At 35.3% G+C, this 20,684-nt stretch overlaps 1 protein-coding gene across 1 annotated transcript in view; it reads left to right on the forward strand.

Moving 5' to 3' along the window:
* The window catches only part of FAF1 (Fas associated factor 1), a 373,466-nt gene that overhangs the window by 254,792 nt on the left and 97,990 nt on the right, over window positions 1–20,684 (forward strand). Inside the window, exon 13 of the mRNA XM_055139161.1 lies at window positions 9,876–10,030. Coding sequence (XP_054995136.1) covers window positions 9,876–10,030 — 155 coding nt within the window. The remainder of the gene's footprint in view (window positions 1–9,875; window positions 10,031–20,684) is intronic.

Genomic DNA, 20,684 nt, shown 5'->3' on the forward strand with positions numbered 1-20,684 from the left:
AATTATTTAATTTTTTAAAACTTAATTAAGTTTGATTGGTTTTTGTAGTGGAAAATGTGATTTTTGGAGTCCCACCTGGCACTGCTTCAGGACTACTCCTAGCTCTGTGCTAGGTGATTTCTCTGGTATTCAGGGTGTGGACTATAAAGTGCTGAGAATAAAACCCAAGCATCTCTCATGTAAAGCATGCACTCAGTCCTATTAGCTCTCTCTCTTGTCCTTAAATTTGTTTCAAGATTTCAAGATACGCTATTGTATAAAACTTTCTTTTTAGCTTGTTGCTATTCACAATCTTTTTGAGAAGCATTTAACCATATTTTTAAAACAATAGAGGCAAAGTTTATTAAAATATCAAAAGCAAGGCAGATTTCCATTAATGGACTGTGTCTGCGTGTGTTCATTTTTTTTCAAGGGTCATCTCTGGCCTTAGAAAGTAATTGATATTCAGTTACCTGTTTATTTATTAAATATTGGTTTTGGGGTAACATTCAGCAGTGCTCAGGGCTTACTCCTGGCTTTTTGCTCAAAGATCACTCTTCATAGGCAATTATTTTACATGTATGCTAACAGAAATATTTCTTTCTAGTCTTTAAACTTTTTACTTAAAAGATAGGATACTTACAGAATGTAATATTTGAATTCTCACTCCCTGCTTACTAGCTATGTGCTATTAACTAGGTTTTTCAACCTCTCAGTATATTTCTACATTTAAAAATGTATAATATTGACTACAAATATAGTATACAGATTATGGCCCTTGTCTTACATGCTACTGACCCAGGTTTGATCTGATAACAAATATGGCTTCCCCAAGCCCTGCCTACAGTGTTTCCTAAGCACAGAGCCAGAAGTAAGTCTTGAAGATCACCAGGTATGGCCCAAGAATCAAAAGGGGGACCTGTGGAATGCCAGGGATGGAACCTGGGTCCAATCAATATCATGCAAGATATTATCCCTCTTGCCTCATACTTTGCAAATTTTGGGTCTCTAAGTTTCACAGCCTGTTAGCTTTTGTGTGCCTTTGTGTGCATATGTGTATCTTCTGGTGTCATGTTTTTCTCACATCTCTTTGGTGTGCCTAACAAAACAGAAGAAAATAATATTGCTTTTTCATAGAACTACTGCAGTGTGTTCTGGACTTTCTTCTATGAAGCATTTCAGTAGAATGTTGGTTTTATATTAGTTTTGTCATTTATCATCTTGTACTAACGCATATTAAAATCAAAATACTTTTAATGTCAAGTCTTGATGCATAGTGCTTTTGTTAATGATATGGGAGGTTTTATTTCTCAAGAAATACCCTATTAGCAATAAGAAAAACACAACCCAGTATGGTCAAGAAACATAAGCATATATTTCATGGAAAGGACATACAAATGGTAAAAGATATTAGATCTTTCATGCTGTAGTAAATATGGATTAAAACTATACTGTCATTTCACCTATCACAATAGTAAAATATTTTCTGTATTTTATTGAAGCATATTTAAAGGAAATTCAAGGACAATATAACATGGTTTGTAATAGCAAATGTCTAAAAATAATTTTAATGCCATTTGTACAGCAGAATGCAATGCAGTAATTTTTTTTCTTTTTGAGTCACACCCGGGTTATTCCTGGCTTGCACTCAGGAATTACTCCTGGTGGTGCTCAGGGGACCATATGGAATGGTGGGAATTGAGCCCAGGTCTGTTGCATGCAAGGCGAATGCCCTACCCGCTGTACTATCACTCCAGCCCCACAATGCAGTAATTTTTTTTTTAAATAGAAGATTTTACATAAATTTAGACTGATATTGAAGATATATTAAGTGAAAAAAGTGAGGTATCAGGACTTGAGTATCACAGGTAAGGTGCTTGCCTTGCACATGTCAGCCCAGATTTATACCCTACTATCACTTGCCTTGCACATGTCAACCCAAGTTTATACCCTAGTATCACATATGGAACCATGAGTTCTGTCAGGAGTTATACCTGAGTGCAGAACCAGGAATAAGCCAGGAGTGAACATAGCAGAGTGTAGCCCCCAAACAGTAGGTAGAGTTACATAGCATTATTGGTCTCCTTTCATATTATAAAAATTACTGTAGGTATTTTATTATAAAATACCTGGACTAACCACTTAACAATGGCTGACTTTAGCTGCCCTTTTCATTCTCAAATTCATATTATATAGCACATATGGAGTTTTTAGATAAATATAGAACTTTGCTATTACTCTTTTGCAAGTCTTTATGGAAAATTAGCCCTGAGTTAAGTGAGTTTGATGGACACATGTTATCAGTGTAAGCGCTTCCTGATTTTTGCGTGAAGACTTGACAAGATTCCCACTAAATAGCAGTCTCCTTGTTTTCTTTTGCCTGCATCATGTTTCTTACTTGGATATCTAAGAATAGTATCCTTTCTTCTCACTAACTAGATATATAAGGCTAGTGAGCAGTTATAATTATTTGCCTCAGGCCAGCAGTAATTGTAATCCCTTAAAGTATAATTCAAAATTCAAAAGAAACTGTAAGAATTTTCTTCTTTGACTTCTTAAGTTTGAGTTAATATGAGTTTACAGTACCATGTAAGCTTTAGGTTTAGGGTGTATGTGAAGGTTTCAAAATACAATTCTTGTTCACTTTCATAAGGATTTTTTTTCTGGTGTTTGATACTACTCGTGTTTACCTGGAAAGCCAATTAGAAGATGAGATCTTTGTCTAACCTGAAACTTTCTACTTTCTTACCTAAATATTTCTTCTTGCAAATTTCCCAAAGAGCTTGCAGTTTGTTGTAGCAGCCAGTCTATTGAACTTTCTTATTCCTAAAACTTTAGTCTCATGTTGTTCTTCCTCAGAGATATTTGAGCTGCATATTATAGTCTGAACAGTAAAAAAGAATGAAGTTCTCTACCAAGTCAAAACCTATAAGCTTATTTCATGAAGAGTTTGATTTTACTTTAGACTTTATTCAACCTATTAGTTCTGTATGACAGTTTTTCCATTGTAAGACAATATGTCTGTCCTCATGATTTCTAGATGTTATCTCAACACCTGCTTCAGGAAGGGTGAGCTAAAAGATACCATCCTGGAACCTTAGCTTTAGTAGCTGGGTATATCTTTTTGAAAGTTCCCCAGTTGATTTCTACCTCTAGGTTCTCTGAAATCAGCTTGTGAAGTTAAAAAGTAGTGTCAGTAATTATTTCCATAAATAAATCTATTCTGTGGTTCTTCATACTCTTGAAAAATTACTTACTTAAATTAAAGGTATTTTAAGTAGATAAAGGACCAAACATGGTGGCCTCTCAGTATCTGTATTGCAAACCACAAATGCCCAAAAGTAGAGAGAGAGAGTAAGAGGGAAATTGTCTGCCATAGAAGCAGGGGGAGGGGTGGGATTCGAGGTAGGGAACGTATACTGGGGACATTGGTGATGGAAAATGTACACTGGTGGAAGGATGGGTATTCAATTATTGTATGACTGAAACTCAAACATGAGAGTTTTATAACTGTAGCTCAGTGTGATTCAATTTTCAAAAAAAAAAGCTTTTTTAATACACTTCCCATTGACATCAGTACCCAGTGTTTTTGCTTCTTTTTTTTTTTTCACTCTTACTATCATCACATCACCTAGATTTAAAATTCAGAAGTTGGCCCAATAATGCTGGTATTAAGGCACTTGTGTTACAGGCTCTGACCTCATATTAATCTTCTTGGTCCCAAAAGCAGGTGGACAACAACCATTATTGGGGTATCCTGGGTAATCCCCAGCACTACAAGGCCCAAGCAGCATTGCATCCTCAGGCCCTTCCATTGAACTGTTGACCTGGCTGGCTAAGAATTTCAGGGAGGGATGCTAGGCCTCCTTAGCACTATTTGGAACTCCCCTCAAACAGACCAAAATAAAATTAAAATTAAACACAGCTAAGATATCGTCTTCCAAAGCAACGGCCATTCTGATGCTCATATATAGACCCTTCGGACCTCCTCTACTATAGTACTTACATACCACTCTCATCTAGACTAGATTGTAGCACTGTATGGCTTCCAAAGCCACATAGTTAGGAGTTGACAAAGCAGAATGTACAAGTGTGGCTCATGCTGCCCTGCCTTAGCTCTCACTCTGCACCTTTTTTGAGTTTCTTTTGGATTTTAGGCTTGTTCTCTGAACACCCATGTATGGGGAGAGTTGTGCAGATAAGCAGTATACTGGGATGATCCTAATTAGAATTTAGATTTAAAGGGTTAAGAGTTACAAAGGAGGTCACTGTCACAGTCACAGTCACTGTCATCCCGTTGTTCATCGATTTGCTCAAGCAGGCACCAGTAACATCTCCATTGTGAGGTACCTAGGAAATTTGAATATGGCTTCTATATTAGCTTTACTACTTAACAATATCATATTTGTGATAAAAAAAATTATGATTGTGTATGGAATGTCTTTGTTTCTTTGGTTTTGTTAGGGTTCTTGCTTGTTTGTTTCTGGGCCACACCCAGAGGTGCTCAGGACTTACTTCTGACTCTTTGCTCAGGAATCAGTCCTGGTGGGGCTCAGGGGGACCATATGGGGTGCTACCCACTGTAGTATCTCTCTGACTCCATGTCCTTATTTCTTAATAGAGATATATTAAAGTATTTAGGGTAGAATGCCTTGATGTGTATGACTTTATATGTTTTGGGGGAAAGAAACATGAAAAGAATAACAAATACAATAAAATATTGATAATTGAAATGTACAGGTAAAAGATAAATGTTTATTATATCTATATCAGTTTTTTTCATACCAATGAACTAGTCTCAAAAATTAAATTATAAGGGCCAAAGAGATAGTATAGATAGAACTGGAGGTGTTTGCTTGCAGGTGGCCAACCCCAGTTTGATCCCTGGCCCCATATATGTTTCCCCAAGTATCACGAAGAGTAATCCTGGGGTGGGGGTGAGGGGTGGAGACAGAGTAAGTTCTTAGTATTGAGGGGCCAGAGTATTAGCACAGTGGGGAAGGCGTTTGCCTTTCATGCGGAGGACCTGAGTTAAATCCCCAGCAGCCCATATGGTCCCTGGTGCAGAGCCAGGAGTAACCCCTGAGCATTGCAGGGTATGACCCAAAGAGCAAAAAAAAAAAAAAAAGTTCTGGATATTGCTTGGTGTGGTTACCATAATAATAAATAAAATAATAATAATGATTCTGATTATTATGTCATCATGAGAATAGAAAATTAAGGGAAAATGAGATGAGAGAAATATCAGGTTTCAGTTTACACGAAGGATGTTATTTTAATTCTGTTACTAAAAAACTGTAAACTATCATGTCTAGAATTGTATTTGTCACATCAATTTTAAAATCATTGAACACACAGATTATGGGTGCTCTGTTGCTCAAAAAAAGAGCAAGACATCTTTTTAGTCCATCAGTAAATATTTTCTGAGTATCTAGTCTGTGCCTAGCTTATTTTGAAACCTAACCAGCTCTTTTTCTCCAGCTCTAATATTCTATGTTTCTGATGCTAAGTGTGTAAATATAATAACTATCATACCTCAAGACCCAGTCACTTTGATTATACTACTAAGTTGGTACATCCTATGCACTAAATTGGAACTTTAACTCCTATGTTTGAATATGAAGATTTATGAGGCCCTTGAATCCAGGAACACAATTAAGCACCTCAAACACTATTTCCAGTAGGCAAAACACAAATGAGCTGCAAAACACTGAATGCGTTTTCATTGCTTTCTTGAAATTGTTCTCAGGATCTTTATTGTGTATGAACAGTTCAGAAATCTTTATTCTGATAGCTGCTTTACATTTAGTCCCTACTGTGGGCATGACATTATAAATAAATACTTTAATTTGTTCACAGTCCTTATACCACCTATCTTGCTTCGCTGTTACATGCCTGGTAAATGGCAAAACTAGGTTTCTGTTACAATAAAGCTTAGAAAATTTTCTTTATACTGTGATCACTAAAACCTAAATCACAAAGAGGTTATCTGCAGAGAGTGTATCTGAGCTACGTGGCCTTTGTCAGATCTACCAGACTTGCAACCACTCTGCCAAGTTAGAAAGGACAAGTAAAATATAGTCCTTGGAATGCTCTGATCTTATTACTCGCTACCTGATCTTGGTACTGCAGTTAAATCTCTCCTTCACCATCCTATAGCTCAAAGAGGTAGGAACTTCTATTCATATTTATATTCTCAACACCTAACAGCTAGGTACTTTATAAATGCTATTGAACTAAATTAATAATGGACCACAGAGAAAAATGGATATAGTAATTGAAAACAAAACATTGTGTTTTTTTCCCCCACAAAAGCAGCCTTTTGACATGCTGGACCCAGTTCTCACTGTTTGGGCCTGTGTTTACTTAGTTGAGCTCAATAAAATAATAGGACACTCAAGTCTGGGGTTCATTTAGTTGTGTCTGTAATGTAATCAGATTTATATAACCCAGATTGAATAGCATTTGCACATTGTCAGATGTTTATATTTTTCTTGTTATTGCTGTCATACTGCAGAAGAAAACATTTTTGTGAAAGTTTATTATGTTAGAGAGAAAAGCTTATTTTAAGATTAGTCAATTTTTCTTTTGAAAACCGTTGTGTGAGTACCACCAACCCGAATGAAGATCCTCTTCTGATACTTTTTATCATCTTCTTTTCTCACACTTTAGAGTGTAAAGTGGGGATTTTTTTTTAAGTGTTTTCCTGGCATCTCATGTTTAACAGTGTCAGGGGTTTGTGTCCCTGGAACGAAAACTGTTTCTCCAGAGCCTTTTTTCTCTCAGCTTCCAGTGAAAAGAGGGGCGAGGCGAGCCAGTCGCTTACCACAAAGCAATGCCACCACAAAGGAAAGATTAAGGGTTTAGAGAGAGGTCAATGTGGGTTTTTCTCTAACTAAACACTTTCCTAAAGTTTCCTTGTGGAAAAATAATGAAGTCATCTCAGAGTTTTTAAAGAATTTTTATTTCTTTTTCACCATCTGCATTCGCTTGTCTTCTCAGCATGGATGTTTAATCTTCCTAGGCTTTGTGAATTGGCCCAAATGAATAAGTGGTGAGCTGTCTCTCTAGGAGCTAGAGGCTTATTCTAAGGGCCTAATCACTGAGTAAACACATCTTTGCCCTCCCTCTCACAACTGCGATATAATAGTGGAGATTCTAGCACAGTAACCTGGATATTGCAGGGACCAATGCTTTGAAATGCAGAATGGTTGATCCTCCAAAACAGACAGTGCCTGATCTTCGCCTGCCTCTTTCTTCTTTTTTAAATTAAATATTGCCAAAGAGATGCTGTTTTATTGCTTGATATTGTGCATTAGTGCCCTGGATTTCCAAGTTTAGTTTCAGTCAACACTGTAGGCTGTACTTATAGGGAACTCTGCATGTTGGGTTTCTTAGTAGCCTCTTCAGCACATGTGTGTTTGGTTTGGAAGAGCATTTAAATTAAATCAGTGAGATAGCAATGTAAATCACTAATCTCTTTCCCAAAGTCTAAATGTTCCATTGCAGTGTTCTTGAGAAAAATAGGCATTTTTAAAGATTTAGCCATTGCCATTGTTTGGTTAGAAATATGCTTCTTTAAAAGTGGGCAGTTCTCTTGTTCCCAGTGTCTCATTAAATGTAGTTGCTGAGATACGAACAAGCAGAATTAGAGGTTGACATCCCTCTGTCTGTTCTGCTAGAAAGTGCCTAAGAAGAGAAACTCTGAATCTCTTATTGCTGCCAGGTTTACTTTCTTGCTCTAGTGTAGCAGATTTCTCTGTTGGTTTACTAAGTGTTTGGGCATTGCTACTGCCATTTGCTGTCTTTTTTGCCACCAGCTTTCATGATTTTTTTCCTCAAATATCCTGAGACCTGTTCTAGTTTAGGGATACAAAGAAGGCTGTACGAGATCTTCACTCTTGAGAGACTTTGCCTAGAGGACAATTAGTAAACAATTTTAGTAGTAATAAAGAAATAGAGACCCAGAAATGGAAACTCAACTCTGCCTGGAGGAGTAAGGGAAGGTTTTACTTTAAGGGAAGCATTTGCTTTATGCCTTGAAGGATGAGTAGGAATTTATTGGTATCTGATTACAAACTTTCTAGCAGCCAGCTACTGTTATTTGTAGGTATAAACAGAGTTGAAGAAATCCAGTAGGCTTTTCTTGTTCACCTTTTTTATCGCCACTGCTTCCTGCTGGGCCTGACATAGAGTATTTCAACAAACGCTTGTTGAATGATGAATAAATAAATTGGCACATAGATGCAGCTACTGTTGAAAGTGATTTGGCTACCTTTACTCAAGAATCTTGTCCTTCCCACAGCATGATGTTTCTGAGGCCTCAGTAGCATTGATGTATGAGTAGTGGTCAGTCTGGCATATTCTGTGAACACTCTAAACCTTTACTTCAGTGTATTTGATTTCCCTGCTACTACTGTAATGTTCAAAAGGGGAAAAAAAGAACACTGTGTTTGGAGTCTATGGCATCTGGATTTCAAGTAGATGTACTGTTTACTTAACTAGCTTTGGAATATAAGCCAAGTTAACCTTCTAAACATCATTTCCACATATGCTAGTAGAGTTAGTACCTAGTTTTACACATTTATTCTGGGTGTTAAAGTATGTATTGGGTGTGTAAGTAACAGATGACTTATGCTCATATTAGATGCTTTAAGTATTTTACTTTACCTCTCTAACCTTATGTAGTAAGTTTATCATTGACACCAATTTTCTAACGTTTACTTTATTATTATAATTTGGATTACTTATGAGGATACTTCAAGTATCAAGCCTTATTAACCTTTTAGCAACATGAGCTTTATATTTTCCTATAAATGTCCTTTGTTTAGAATCACATAATAGTTATTAATTATTATCATCATATTCATGCTTAATGTGAAGGAAAAGACACAAATCTTGTTTGAAATTTCCTTTGCCAGAATCTAATAGGTAGGTTTTGTTTGTTGCCTTTACCATAAGTTTTTAAATTTCTGTTTTCTGGTAACTGTGAATATCCTTAAACCCAACTCTTTTATAAGATAGTAAGGGAAGTTAATCAAGAACTATTTAGGTTCTTTAATCTCTAGTTTTTTTCATTGTTAAAGCTGACATGTTGCAAATTATGTTGCTCAATTTCAGTTTTTAGTATCAGTGATTTTATTGAATATTCAGTTATGACAGATGACACTTTTAAGAGAATACATGCCACTTCTTAAAAACGATTTTACCATAATAGAAAAAAATCATTTTCTGTGTGGAAAACTGCATTGGATGTCTCTTTAATTAAAAATAGAAAGAATTTATGTGAAATAAATATTTTATATCATCTTTTCAAATGGCAACTAGTTACATATTTTTAAATAAATATTTTAATTGGACAACATATTAAGTGCTCTAAAGTTACTGTGAAAGTAAACAAAACTTAAATTTCTTACACTCCCTTTTCAAATAGAAGAGACTATCAGATTAAAAGCATAAAAAGTGTGGAAGAGGCTTTGGTATTCAATAACTTTCTCTCTTTATAATTGGATAGTACAGAATTAATTTTCTCCTGTGTAGAAAGAATGCATCAAATATGAAAAATGGTAAATCAATTTTATTTAAAGAAAATGTCATTCTATTGAAAAATCTAAAGCTGTTGAAATTTCTACTTGAGATAAACTTGTGCATGTTAATAAAAATCAGATGTCAATCTGTAACTGAATGTAATCATCCTATTTTTAAAGTATAAGAAAGCAAAATTGATTTATATTAGCTCTGCTTAAGAAACTCCAAGTGTCACATAATCTTAAAGGAACTAGTGTTAAAGGACAAAAACTAAATAATTTTTGTCTTTGTTTTTATACTTACTGATTATGAGTTCCAAAACCCAACAGAGAATATTTTAATTCACATGTCTTTTCTTTTCTTTCCAGAGAAAGCTTCTTGCTATCTACCTCCACCATGATGAAAGTGTATTAACCAATGTGTTCTGCTCACAAATGCTTTGTGCTGAATCTATTGTCTCTTATCTGAGTCAAAATTTTATAACCTGGGCATGGGATCTGACAAAGGACGCCAACAGAGCAAGGTAATACTGTTACTCACAAGTTTAAGTTGGGCTTTTGTTTTTTTAAAAATTTCATCATTTCATTATCAGCATCATAAACCTTGTTCTCAGCTTTAAATTCTTTTACGTTATTGCTAATTAGCTAAATTTGTTATAGTTCACATGTGCAGTTATATAGGTTTATGAAAATATCCCTTAATTTTTAACAGGTTTCTTTAATTCAAGGATAATCAAAAAATCCAAAACTAAAATTCATTGTTCTTGTCATTTTGTAACAGAATAGATATAGTACATTTCTATATACTGTATATCCTAATATTCTGAACACTTAGAGAAAATCCAGGTTTAGAATAATAATCTGGAAATATGAGACGAGTCTAACATAATGTTAGTAGTAAGTTCGATTTTTTAATAATTCCAGTGAAGAAAGCAGGGCATTCTCAAACAGTCCAGTGGAGTTGGTAATAGCGTAACTCTAGCATATGCTAATTGATGTAATCGCTTTATTGCACACATTCTTTTGCACACAGCCAGCAATACATCCATATTCTCTATAGGAAAAATCCTTTCCCTCGCTGTCAGGACAAATTTACTTAGTTTGTTAATTATGAAATCTTTAACTTATGAATAATTCTTCATATTTTGTTGATTTGAGTTTCTTGTCAGTTTCTGATATATGATATATGTGACATGTGATATATATATCTACACACATATAGCATGTTTAAATACACATGTTGCCATAACATCCTGTGTGTTAAAATAATCATAATCACTGCTGGTTATGAACAAGGAGATTAAATTAATTCATTTCAAGGCAAATCTATTGTAGTTATCTAATTTAAATGATTGTTGTTTTATTATTTTATGACTCACTGAATTTTGCTCATCATTCCAATTTTGTTTTATGTAATCTGAATGAGAAACGAAATATGATTCTTCCCTTATACGTGAAGCAAAAGAGTGTTGAAGCAATTTTTCTCATCTAATACTTCATTTCTTTAAGCAAATGGTTAGAAATTTCATAGGATGACTTCGTTCTGACTTGGAAATGTTCCCTGTTATACATAAATAAAGAACCTTTCGCACCTGTATTTGTTTAAATTAAATCAGGTTATTATTCACACTCAGTTAAAGGTGATGAAAAGCAGTGCCACAAACAGATAAAAATGCAGCATCGAAGGTCTTTCATGAGGCAAAATACATAGACTGGAGACTTGGCTAAATCTTTTGCCATTCACTGGCAGTAAGGAATCTCCTCCTTTCCTTTTATGCACTACTTGATGGAGAAGGAAACACTATTTCTAAACCATCTGTAGTGGCTAAGTTCACCAGACTACCTGCTGTTATTTTGTTCTATCCTCCATTTAATTCCTTAGTTCCTTTTATTTTACAATGACAAAAAATTGCAGTGTAGTTTCTTTTGAAAAATAGTGTTTGAGGGTTTTTTTTTTATGACTGGCAATCAACAGCCATGTAATTGCTTTGTTATGTTTTACTAAAGAAGTCTGTTAAGTAGCACAACTTTGATACACTAGTAATAAGAGTTTGCAGGTTACAGAGACACCTGTGGTGACCAAAGCGACAGAAGCTGCTTATTAGAAAGAGCCAGTACAGCTGTGTCCTATTAACTCCTTATGACACTTTTTTAAAACACAAAATAAAGGCCTTGTTTAAGACTTTAGAGCTATTTCTCAATGAAGAACCGACTATCGAGAATCATAGGATATTTCAGTCTACGTTTTTTTAAATGTGCAGTCACGTTAAGTTACTGTCATGAAAATAAAAAGAAATGATATTAAAGACTGGGGATGGATACATCTAGGAATTCAATTTAATATACATGAACAAGAAAAACAGAGCCAGAGAGAAAGAAAATGTAACAATTTATGGAATGTGAGATAATTGGCAATCTTTGTTCAAAAGCAAATTCAATGCATATTATAACTGTACTAAGATATTACAATTCTTTATGTAAGTAACAAATTATATGGTTGCTTTTCATATACAACTCCAAAATTACCCTTAAGGCAAATGGAAAAGTACCCATTTTATAAATATAAGATAAAAATTTATTAGAATAGTGTATTTCCCCCAGATAGTCTAAAAATGGATAACCTTCTGATATATCAAATTGTATGAGAATTAATTAGATGGATTATTGCCCTTCAAAATTTAGCTCAGCTACAATTTTCTTATCACCTGTCATAGATTAATCTAAATAAAAAATGTTCAATTGAGTTTCCATCTCTGATCTTTCTTAGATTTTCATCACCACATTTATCCAAGGGTGTTTGTCATAAATTTTAATTGCATCATTTATTTGATGCTTTAACACCAAGTTACAAAACCTCAAACTTACACTCTAAATTCAATAGAAAACTGCTCCACTTGTATATATTGATCAGTTGACTTTACGCAAAAAGTCATCGCACCATTATTTGCTTATTTTGAGAGAATTAAAAATAAATAGGCCAGTATGTGAAAATGAGAGATTTGTAGGCCTCACAGGTAAGATTGTTGATGTGGGTTTCTTTTTTAACTGATTTATGACAATGTAAAAGTTTGGAAATAAGTACCTGTTGGAATTCTTTTCTGATTCCTTGTTGGTTGTACTAGTTTAACCTAACATAAATTTAAAGAACATCAGTCTACATGGCTCCTTAATTATTTTCTGGGTCTACATGTACCATAACTAGAGATATTGATGGTAAAATATATGGTAAGGGACTTGCCTAGCAATTTTACTTTTGCTTAATTACTCTGGTTAAGCCTACATATCATTCACTATTCACAATTTACTGTGAAACTTTTGTATGTATAGAAGGTAAACGAAGGATATTAAAGTAAGTGAATAAGTTTTGGTAAAGTTACCAGAATATAATGTTGATTGCTGTGATGAGTTAAATTTTCCTGATTTCAGGAAACAAAATAGGATGACAGTCAGTTGAGTGTCACAGAAATACTCATTATCTTGCTGATACTGATTATTTAGATTTCTCACCTCCAAAATGATTCTTATAACTTTTTCTATATTGTATACCTTATTTAACTAACAATAACTGTAAATAGTTGATTAAAATATTTTTTGTTGTTAATCTTAGAGCGTTTCTAAATGAAACTGAGATATCAAGCTTTAGCAGTAGTGGTTATGTGGATCTTCTTACTCCATGTAATGTGATATCCTGTAAGAGTTTAAACATTTAATTTTTTAAGCAAGGCACTTTTTAAATTTTAATAAAAAGGAACTCCATAAGCATGTGGAGTGAATACCACTGAAAATGTTGCTTATAATTTCAATATTACATATCTAAATGAAGGCTGCCTTCTTGGAAAACGTTTTTCTGTACAGTATTGTTGTTTGCCTTGTCAAGACTATTCTTAAAAGCTCTTGTTAGTTTTTTGTTGTTTTTTTTTTAATTTTTTTTTGGCATTTTGGGTCACACTCAAGGATGTCAAGGGTTACTCCTGGCTCTGAACTCAGGAATTACTCCTGGCATTGCTTGGGGGACCATATGGGATGCTGGGAATCGAACCCGGGTTGGCCACGTGCAAGGCAAAAGCCCTACCCGCTGTGCTATCGATCCAGCCCTGCTCTCTCTCTTGTTAGTTTAGAGAAAGCTCTCATTGGTCTTGAGAAAGCTTATTAATCTTAAAGGTGCTAGTAATTATAATTTCTTAAATTGCTATCAGACGAATGATCCAGATAAAAGCAATATTATATATCTGTATATGAAAGAACCTAAATTATAGAGATTGGTAAACGAGAAAATTCTGTTACTTATGTAAGTGGTTAAAATATATCTTTAAAAAGCATATAACTTATTTAGTGAGAAAATTTTTACTGTTTACTATGAACTAGCAATGATGTTGTACACTGAGTATAAAAAGTTAAAAATGACAGTGTTGGGACTGGAGTAATAGTACAGCAGGTACAGCACTTGCCTTGCGTGTAGCCAACCTGGTTTATATTCCCAGCATCCTGAGCCCTGCCAGGAGAGATGTCTGAGTACAGCCAGGAGTACGCCCTGAACATAGTAAGATGTCACCTAAAAACCTAAAGAAAAAAAAAGGACAAATGATTTAAAAAAAAAAAATACCTCTCAGTCTAGTAGATAAGACAGAGCTTTTACATAATATGATGTATAGATACATAGTGTTTTGGGAGTAGAGGTAAATTTCAAGATGATTCATGGACAAGTGAAATTAGAATATTACTTTTCAGAAAGTTTTACATTAACATTCCTACTTATTGAATTGCAGATATTTGATATTTTTACAGAATAGTGGTATTTTATTTATCTTCAAGCAGCCTCCCAAGCAGTGCTCAGGGGCCACTTCTCAATATGCTCAGCCAACAGGATTAGAAAGTTCAATGTTCAGGTCTAACAGTGCAATGCGGCTTTGCCCCCTAGTGCTCAGGAATACTAGAACCAACACAACAATGCTTTGGGGGCCGTGCAGTGTTGGAGATCAAACTTGGGCCCTTAAACATACAAGGCATACTATAACCTTTATAGTATCTTTCTAGCCCCCAAACACTGGTATTTTACACCTCCGAATACCTGAAATGATGAGTCAGTGGTGTATTCACTGAAGGCCAGATTCTTCGATTTATAATCCTTTATCTTTTGAATAGGATTGAGGATTAAGAGCAACCAACCAAGGTGGACAGATCCCAGGAAGTTGTTTTGTTAATGATTTTTCCCTTATCATTAAGGGTATTGGCCTTTGCTTAACCAGACAGACACTGGAACAGAGATCATATATTCTTTTTGGATAGATTGTAATATGGAGAAAACTATCATGGACTTAACTAATACAAAAAATAGTTTTGAACACAGTATATTAGTGAGTGATTACTTGGCTATGAATGATAATTTCTTAAAATTCATGACAGAAATTGCTTCTAGGAATTTGCCTCTCCACATTCCTTTGCATAGTCTGGGTTAAAATGTGCATTTCTGTATTTCCATTCTATCCTTATACTAACTCTCTTGATGGCACTTATTACATTATGTGATTATTGTCTGTTTCCTTGATAATTGCCTTATTATAATCTCATTGTATTACACAAAGCCTTCTAGAAGGTGTTACATTGGCAAATAAGCAATAATCTCTAGTAAGTTCTTTGAAAGATAGTGATTAAGAGAAACCAATTTGGGCAGTGAGAAGAGCATCGAAAATACTGCTGTAATGCTTTAATTGTGTCATGTTTGCCCCACAACCATTAATGAAACTAATAGAACAAAAGCCCCATTCTCCTAGTAGAGTAACTTATAATGTCTGGACTGGGTACCTCATTTCTGCTGGCTTGGTAAAACAAAATATTGTGGACTGTGATCATGTGTCACAGACTCCATCTGGAAATAGACTTGAATTCTCAACCAAATGAGCTTGTCCAGTTGTGCCAGAGTTTCCTTCCCGACACATCAGGTCTCTATCTTATTTCTGAAACAGTTGGTTCCTTCAGTTGAATCATTCTGGGGTGGTAATCTGAACCATCTACAGTAGTGGTGACGTAAAATAAATGCGTCTAGGGGAGCAGAGAACTAGTACGCTAAGAGTGAGGTTTGCCAAGCAGCCATGCAAATTCTGTTTGGGCACCATCAGAATTAAATATAGATAGTATTGTTTGAAGCACTACCACAGTAAGTATTAATTTACTTAGCTCTGATAGAACTATTTGAATGCTTATTGTGGGCATGTATCCTCCAAGATAAGCTGTGGGTTTCTGGCTAAAGAGAGTCACACAGTGTATCTAAAGCAGTATAACACCAATATTAACCTGTCACAAGTAGGTTCAAAGGATTATTCTCTCATTCTGATCGGAAATACTTTCAGGCAGATGTTTCGCTTGGTCATTAGTATGTAATTGATTCAGAGTATCTGTATATATATATAACATTGAATTTGATAGTAGAGTGCCAGAGTGCTTATAACCTGAGTTACTTTATGTAAGTATTAAGTTTCTGAGGTGAAAATGTTTAGCACATCAGTGTACACACTTCAAAGTGTTAAATCAGGCATTACACACTTTTTCTAAGCAGTGTTCAGAATAGCTGCAAACAGTTCCCCGGGAATTGCTGATAGTGCCTGAGTTTCACAGCTTGCATATAACAGCCATAGCATTGTATTCCATTTTGCATATACCAAATCAATTTTCATATATACAAATTCTATGCATGTCAGTATTAGCCTTTGAACTTGATGCCTTGGTGCAGTATTTAAGGTTACTGTAAGCTTTTGCCACTGTGCTGACAGGTACTTGTTAGCCTTAATGGTCAAGTGATAGTTTTCCAGATTACATAATCTTCCATGAGAGTTAATTGATTCAAAAAGCATTCACTATCAATAGGCTGTCTTCATTTGTACTTTGTATCTCGGTGATTAGCTATATTCACACTGGCTTATCCTTAATTCCAAACTACTGTGTATTTCATGCCTGGGTGAAACCTAGCTGACCATGTTACTCTAACTCAACACTTTCATTTGATCCAGCAGATATAGCCCAGGTGTGGGATATGCATGGGAAACACAAGGAGTGTTAATTTCCAGCTGCTACCCAAGGAGCAGTTATAGAAGTAGCTGACAAAACAGATGGACATGTTGTGGTCAGGGTACTAAGACTTCCAGAAAGCCTTCCTGCCAAATTTCCATGTAATTTTCCCCGAAACTTTCTTTATTCCCTTTGTGCTAAATCTTCCTTCCAATACTTTTAAAGGAAATGTATTGCTATCCTAAGCATCCCAGGTCAAGGGCTTAATTAATGCTTTGTAATAAAGGTTCCAAAACACCAGGAGAGTTTGTCATTTTCTCCCTGGTATGTTTTGTGAAGAGGGAGGAGAGAAGGTGAGGAGGAACCCCTCCTGTTCCATGATTACATCCTACCCACTCATTTTCTCCTTTTCTCCTCTGCTTTTGATTTTTAGTGGCGGTCTTAACAGAATGTCAAGATCAATTTGCAGCATGGTTTAACTCAAGGTTTGCGTTCTGCCAGCAGCAATTGTCCCTGCAAACAATGCCGTGTGTTCTTGTAACTTCAGAAGCTTTTAGAAGGATCATGGCAAGGGCAGCATCTAATGACTTTATTAGTGTAGGGTTTCAAAATGGGCTCAGTAATTGTTCATATCTCTTTGTCAGCAAGTCATAATTACTGCTTAGCATTGTCCAAGGGTGCACTTGTGAATAGTTTCCTAATATTACTGAAAGGAAGGCAAAGAAGGAAAGGATGAAAGGTGATGGCCTCTTACGATTGAGAACAAGCCATTCTGTATAGAGATGATGGATAAACTGTTTATAATACATTCTTTGCTCTATTTAAAATAGATTATCCTTTTAAAGATGTTCTTTCAGGTAATTTAAAATTACTACTTTATAAGCTTTTTACTCTGATTTGGATACTTCCCACACTACCTGGCTCTACGACCGTAACTTCATGGTATTTATATATGTTTGATTTGTGTAAAAAATTGTTTTGCCCCAACATTAATCTAATTAATGTTATTCAGGAAGTATGTATGTAACTCAAATACCGTTGTCTGTGTGCTTTCATAGTCTATGTGAAAACTATCAGTAGAAAAGAATTATACAGGGATTATACTGTTGACAAAACAGTTCAAAAGAACAACACATTAAGGTTTTGTTTTGTTTTTTCAACCTAGTCATCACTTTCAATCTAGTTATCATTTGTTATTCTCCTAGTATCTCCTCAGTCTTTTTCCTAAATCATGTGTTTTGAGTATTTTTAATATCTTGGTTATGAGAATTACAGAATTAAAACAGTCATTACCTTCTCCAAATATACAAAGTATTGAGCTCAATACTTTTGCTCCTTTGTGTTCTTTGCACAATCTTTTCTTGTCCTGTGCTGTACTTGTGTATAGTAATGTGCAAATACTCCTAATGTCACTATAGTAGTATTTCCAGATACACAGATTCACATAAAGTTTGGCTGCCAAACTATTTATATAGATAGTATTTGATCTAGTATTTATGTAGATAATATTTGCCAAAGTATTTATTTAGGTAGTTTTTGATCTAGTATTTATATAGATTATAAAATGTATTATCTAATGAAACAAATTGGTTTTTTGTTTGTTTGGTTGGTTTTTCTTTTTTTTTTTTCTTTTGGTTTTGGGACCTCACCTGCCTGTATTAAGAGCATACTCCTGACTCTGTGCTCAGGGATTCCTACTGATGGTGCTCGGGGGACCATATGGAGTGCCGGGGATTAAACCTTGTTCAGCTGCACGCTAGGCAGGCACCTTACCTCTCTGCTATCATTCCAGGCCCTAATAAATTCTAGAGTAAGATATTCCCAAAATGAAATCTTCATTTTTTTGAAAAGTAAAATATTCCTTTATGTCTTTGGTTTTCTTGCCTAAATGAAAAATTCTCAAGATTTATTTTTTTGATTGCTTGTCAGTGTAAGTCTTTATATTCATGGTTGTTTAGGTAGGGTTATCACTAAGCGTATCACCTATGCCATTTAAATTGGTAGCACATTTCTTCTCTTTGATAAATTCTGGTAGTTATAAAACACTCAGAACTTATATAGGAAGCATGTTAGTTCAGCTCTAAAACCACCTATGGAAATTGGTTCATCTGACATTTTTCCCTTATTTGCTTATCACTCTACATAAAAGGTAATCAAAGAGATTTCAGCACCCAGTTATTTTCTGATACAGAATGCCAAATATACCACTGCAAATGGAAGGAGTATATGACCTGTTAGTTTGGAATTAGTGAATGAGGTGGAATCTTATTTCTTACATGTTTAGGTAATTTATTAAGGAATAATAGATTTGTTGTTCTTTCAGCAAACAATGTTTGAATCTTTTTGAATAGTTTCAGTTTAACACGGTTACATTGTATTAAAGTTTGTGGAATTGTTGTACAATGTATCTTAGAGCTTGATCTTATAATAATAATAGTAAATGGTTTTATATTATTCACAAGAGATTAACTATAGGTTTTTAAAAAACATCTGTTAATTTATCCTTAGTCCAAAATCTCAGCAACATTTTGAAGAATCCTTCAGAACAGTCTCCTCCATGAATCTTTTCTTCCCCCGGTATATGACTAGGAGCAAGAAATATCTCTTTGACATAATTTTCTACAACTTCAGCTAAGGAAGGAATTGAACAGTAAAGAAGTTTATTGCTTATTTCTGTGTGAGAAATTGTGTTACCTAGTTTCATTATCAACTAAAATATAGGAGACTAAGCAGCACCCAAATAAATTACTCAACAACTCTAGTAACACTAGTAACAAAAATTTATTATTTGACTATTGGGAAAGTTACATTAAGTACTAACTTAAAGTTAGTTTTTAAAGCAAACCCATATGCATTTAAATATGTCAGTTACTGGGGCTGGAGCGATAGCACAGCGGGTAGGCTGTTTGCCTTGCACACAGTGGATCCGGGTTCGATTCCCAGCATCCCATATGGTCCCCTGAGCACCGCCAGGAGTAATTCCTGAATGCAGAGCAAGGAGTAACCCTGTGCATTATGTGCATTGCTGGGTATGACCCAAATTTTTTTTTAAAAAAAAAGAAAAGAAAAAAATAAATAAAATAAATATGTCAGTTACTGAACACAGACCCTTAGTCTCTGACAATAGAATTGAACTTACCAAGTCAGGGGACGGTAAAGTGTGCAGGCTGGGAAATAAGGAAGGGAAGGAGTAGACTAGAAGCAACATGTGGACACTGGTGGAGAGTCTTGGGCATTTTAATGTTGGTGGAGATTCAGTAGCTTTTTACACTGAAAGCATGAACATTAAGACTGTTGTAACATTACTAATAAAAGATGTTTTTTCAAAAATAGCAGGGTTAGGGAGATAGTACAGTTGTTAGGATGCATACCCAGCATACTAAGTATATACCCTACCCAAATTCAGTTCCTAGCACTGCTTGTTCCCCGGATAGTCAATGGCTACAGCTCTGCAGGCCTACAGGCAGCATTGGCTCAGAGTCCTGGGTTCCCCCAACACCACCAGGGTGACCAGGTAATCCTGGGCTCCATAGGACCTGAGCAGTACGGCATTCTTAAGCCCTCAAATTGAACCACCAGCCTGGTAGGCCCTTAGACTTCATGGGTACCCACTTCCCCTCACTACCTCAAAAAAGGAAAAACATCATACGATTCTATTACTCAGAGATTGATTTTTGTAATACACAATTCCCTTGCTGTTTATGCAAACAGATATACATCATAAAAATGTAGAGAAGCTGGGTGCTGAAGTGATAGTACAATGGGTTGGGCACTTGCTTGCATGTGGCTGGCCTGGGTTCAGTCCCTAACATCCCATATGTTCTTCCAAGTTCCATCTTGAATGGTTTCTAAGCCATGTTGGTTGTGCCCCAAAAGTAAAACAAAATTAGACCATGAAAGGGTCAGACTCAGGGCTGAGGACATGCAGGAGACTTGGGAGCAGTGCATGCTCCCCTGAATACCTCCTGGAGCTCAGCATGGAGCCAGGCATAGCCCCTGAGTACTGTAAGCAGAGCCAAAGCCACAAAGCCATATCCCCAAACCCCCACCCCCCCAAAAGTATCTAATTACCCTGAAATTATGAAGAACAGGGAGTAATAGGGAAGCTATAAGATATTTCTACATTTTTACTTTGGGTGGTTGTTTTGTTTCATTTTTATCCCTTTGCAGGTAGGA

Source organism: Sorex araneus, chromosome 5 (genome assembly GCF_027595985.1).
Source record: "Sorex araneus isolate mSorAra2 chromosome 5, mSorAra2.pri, whole genome shotgun sequence".
Classification (NCBI taxonomy): domain Eukaryota; kingdom Metazoa; phylum Chordata; class Mammalia; order Eulipotyphla; family Soricidae; genus Sorex; species Sorex araneus.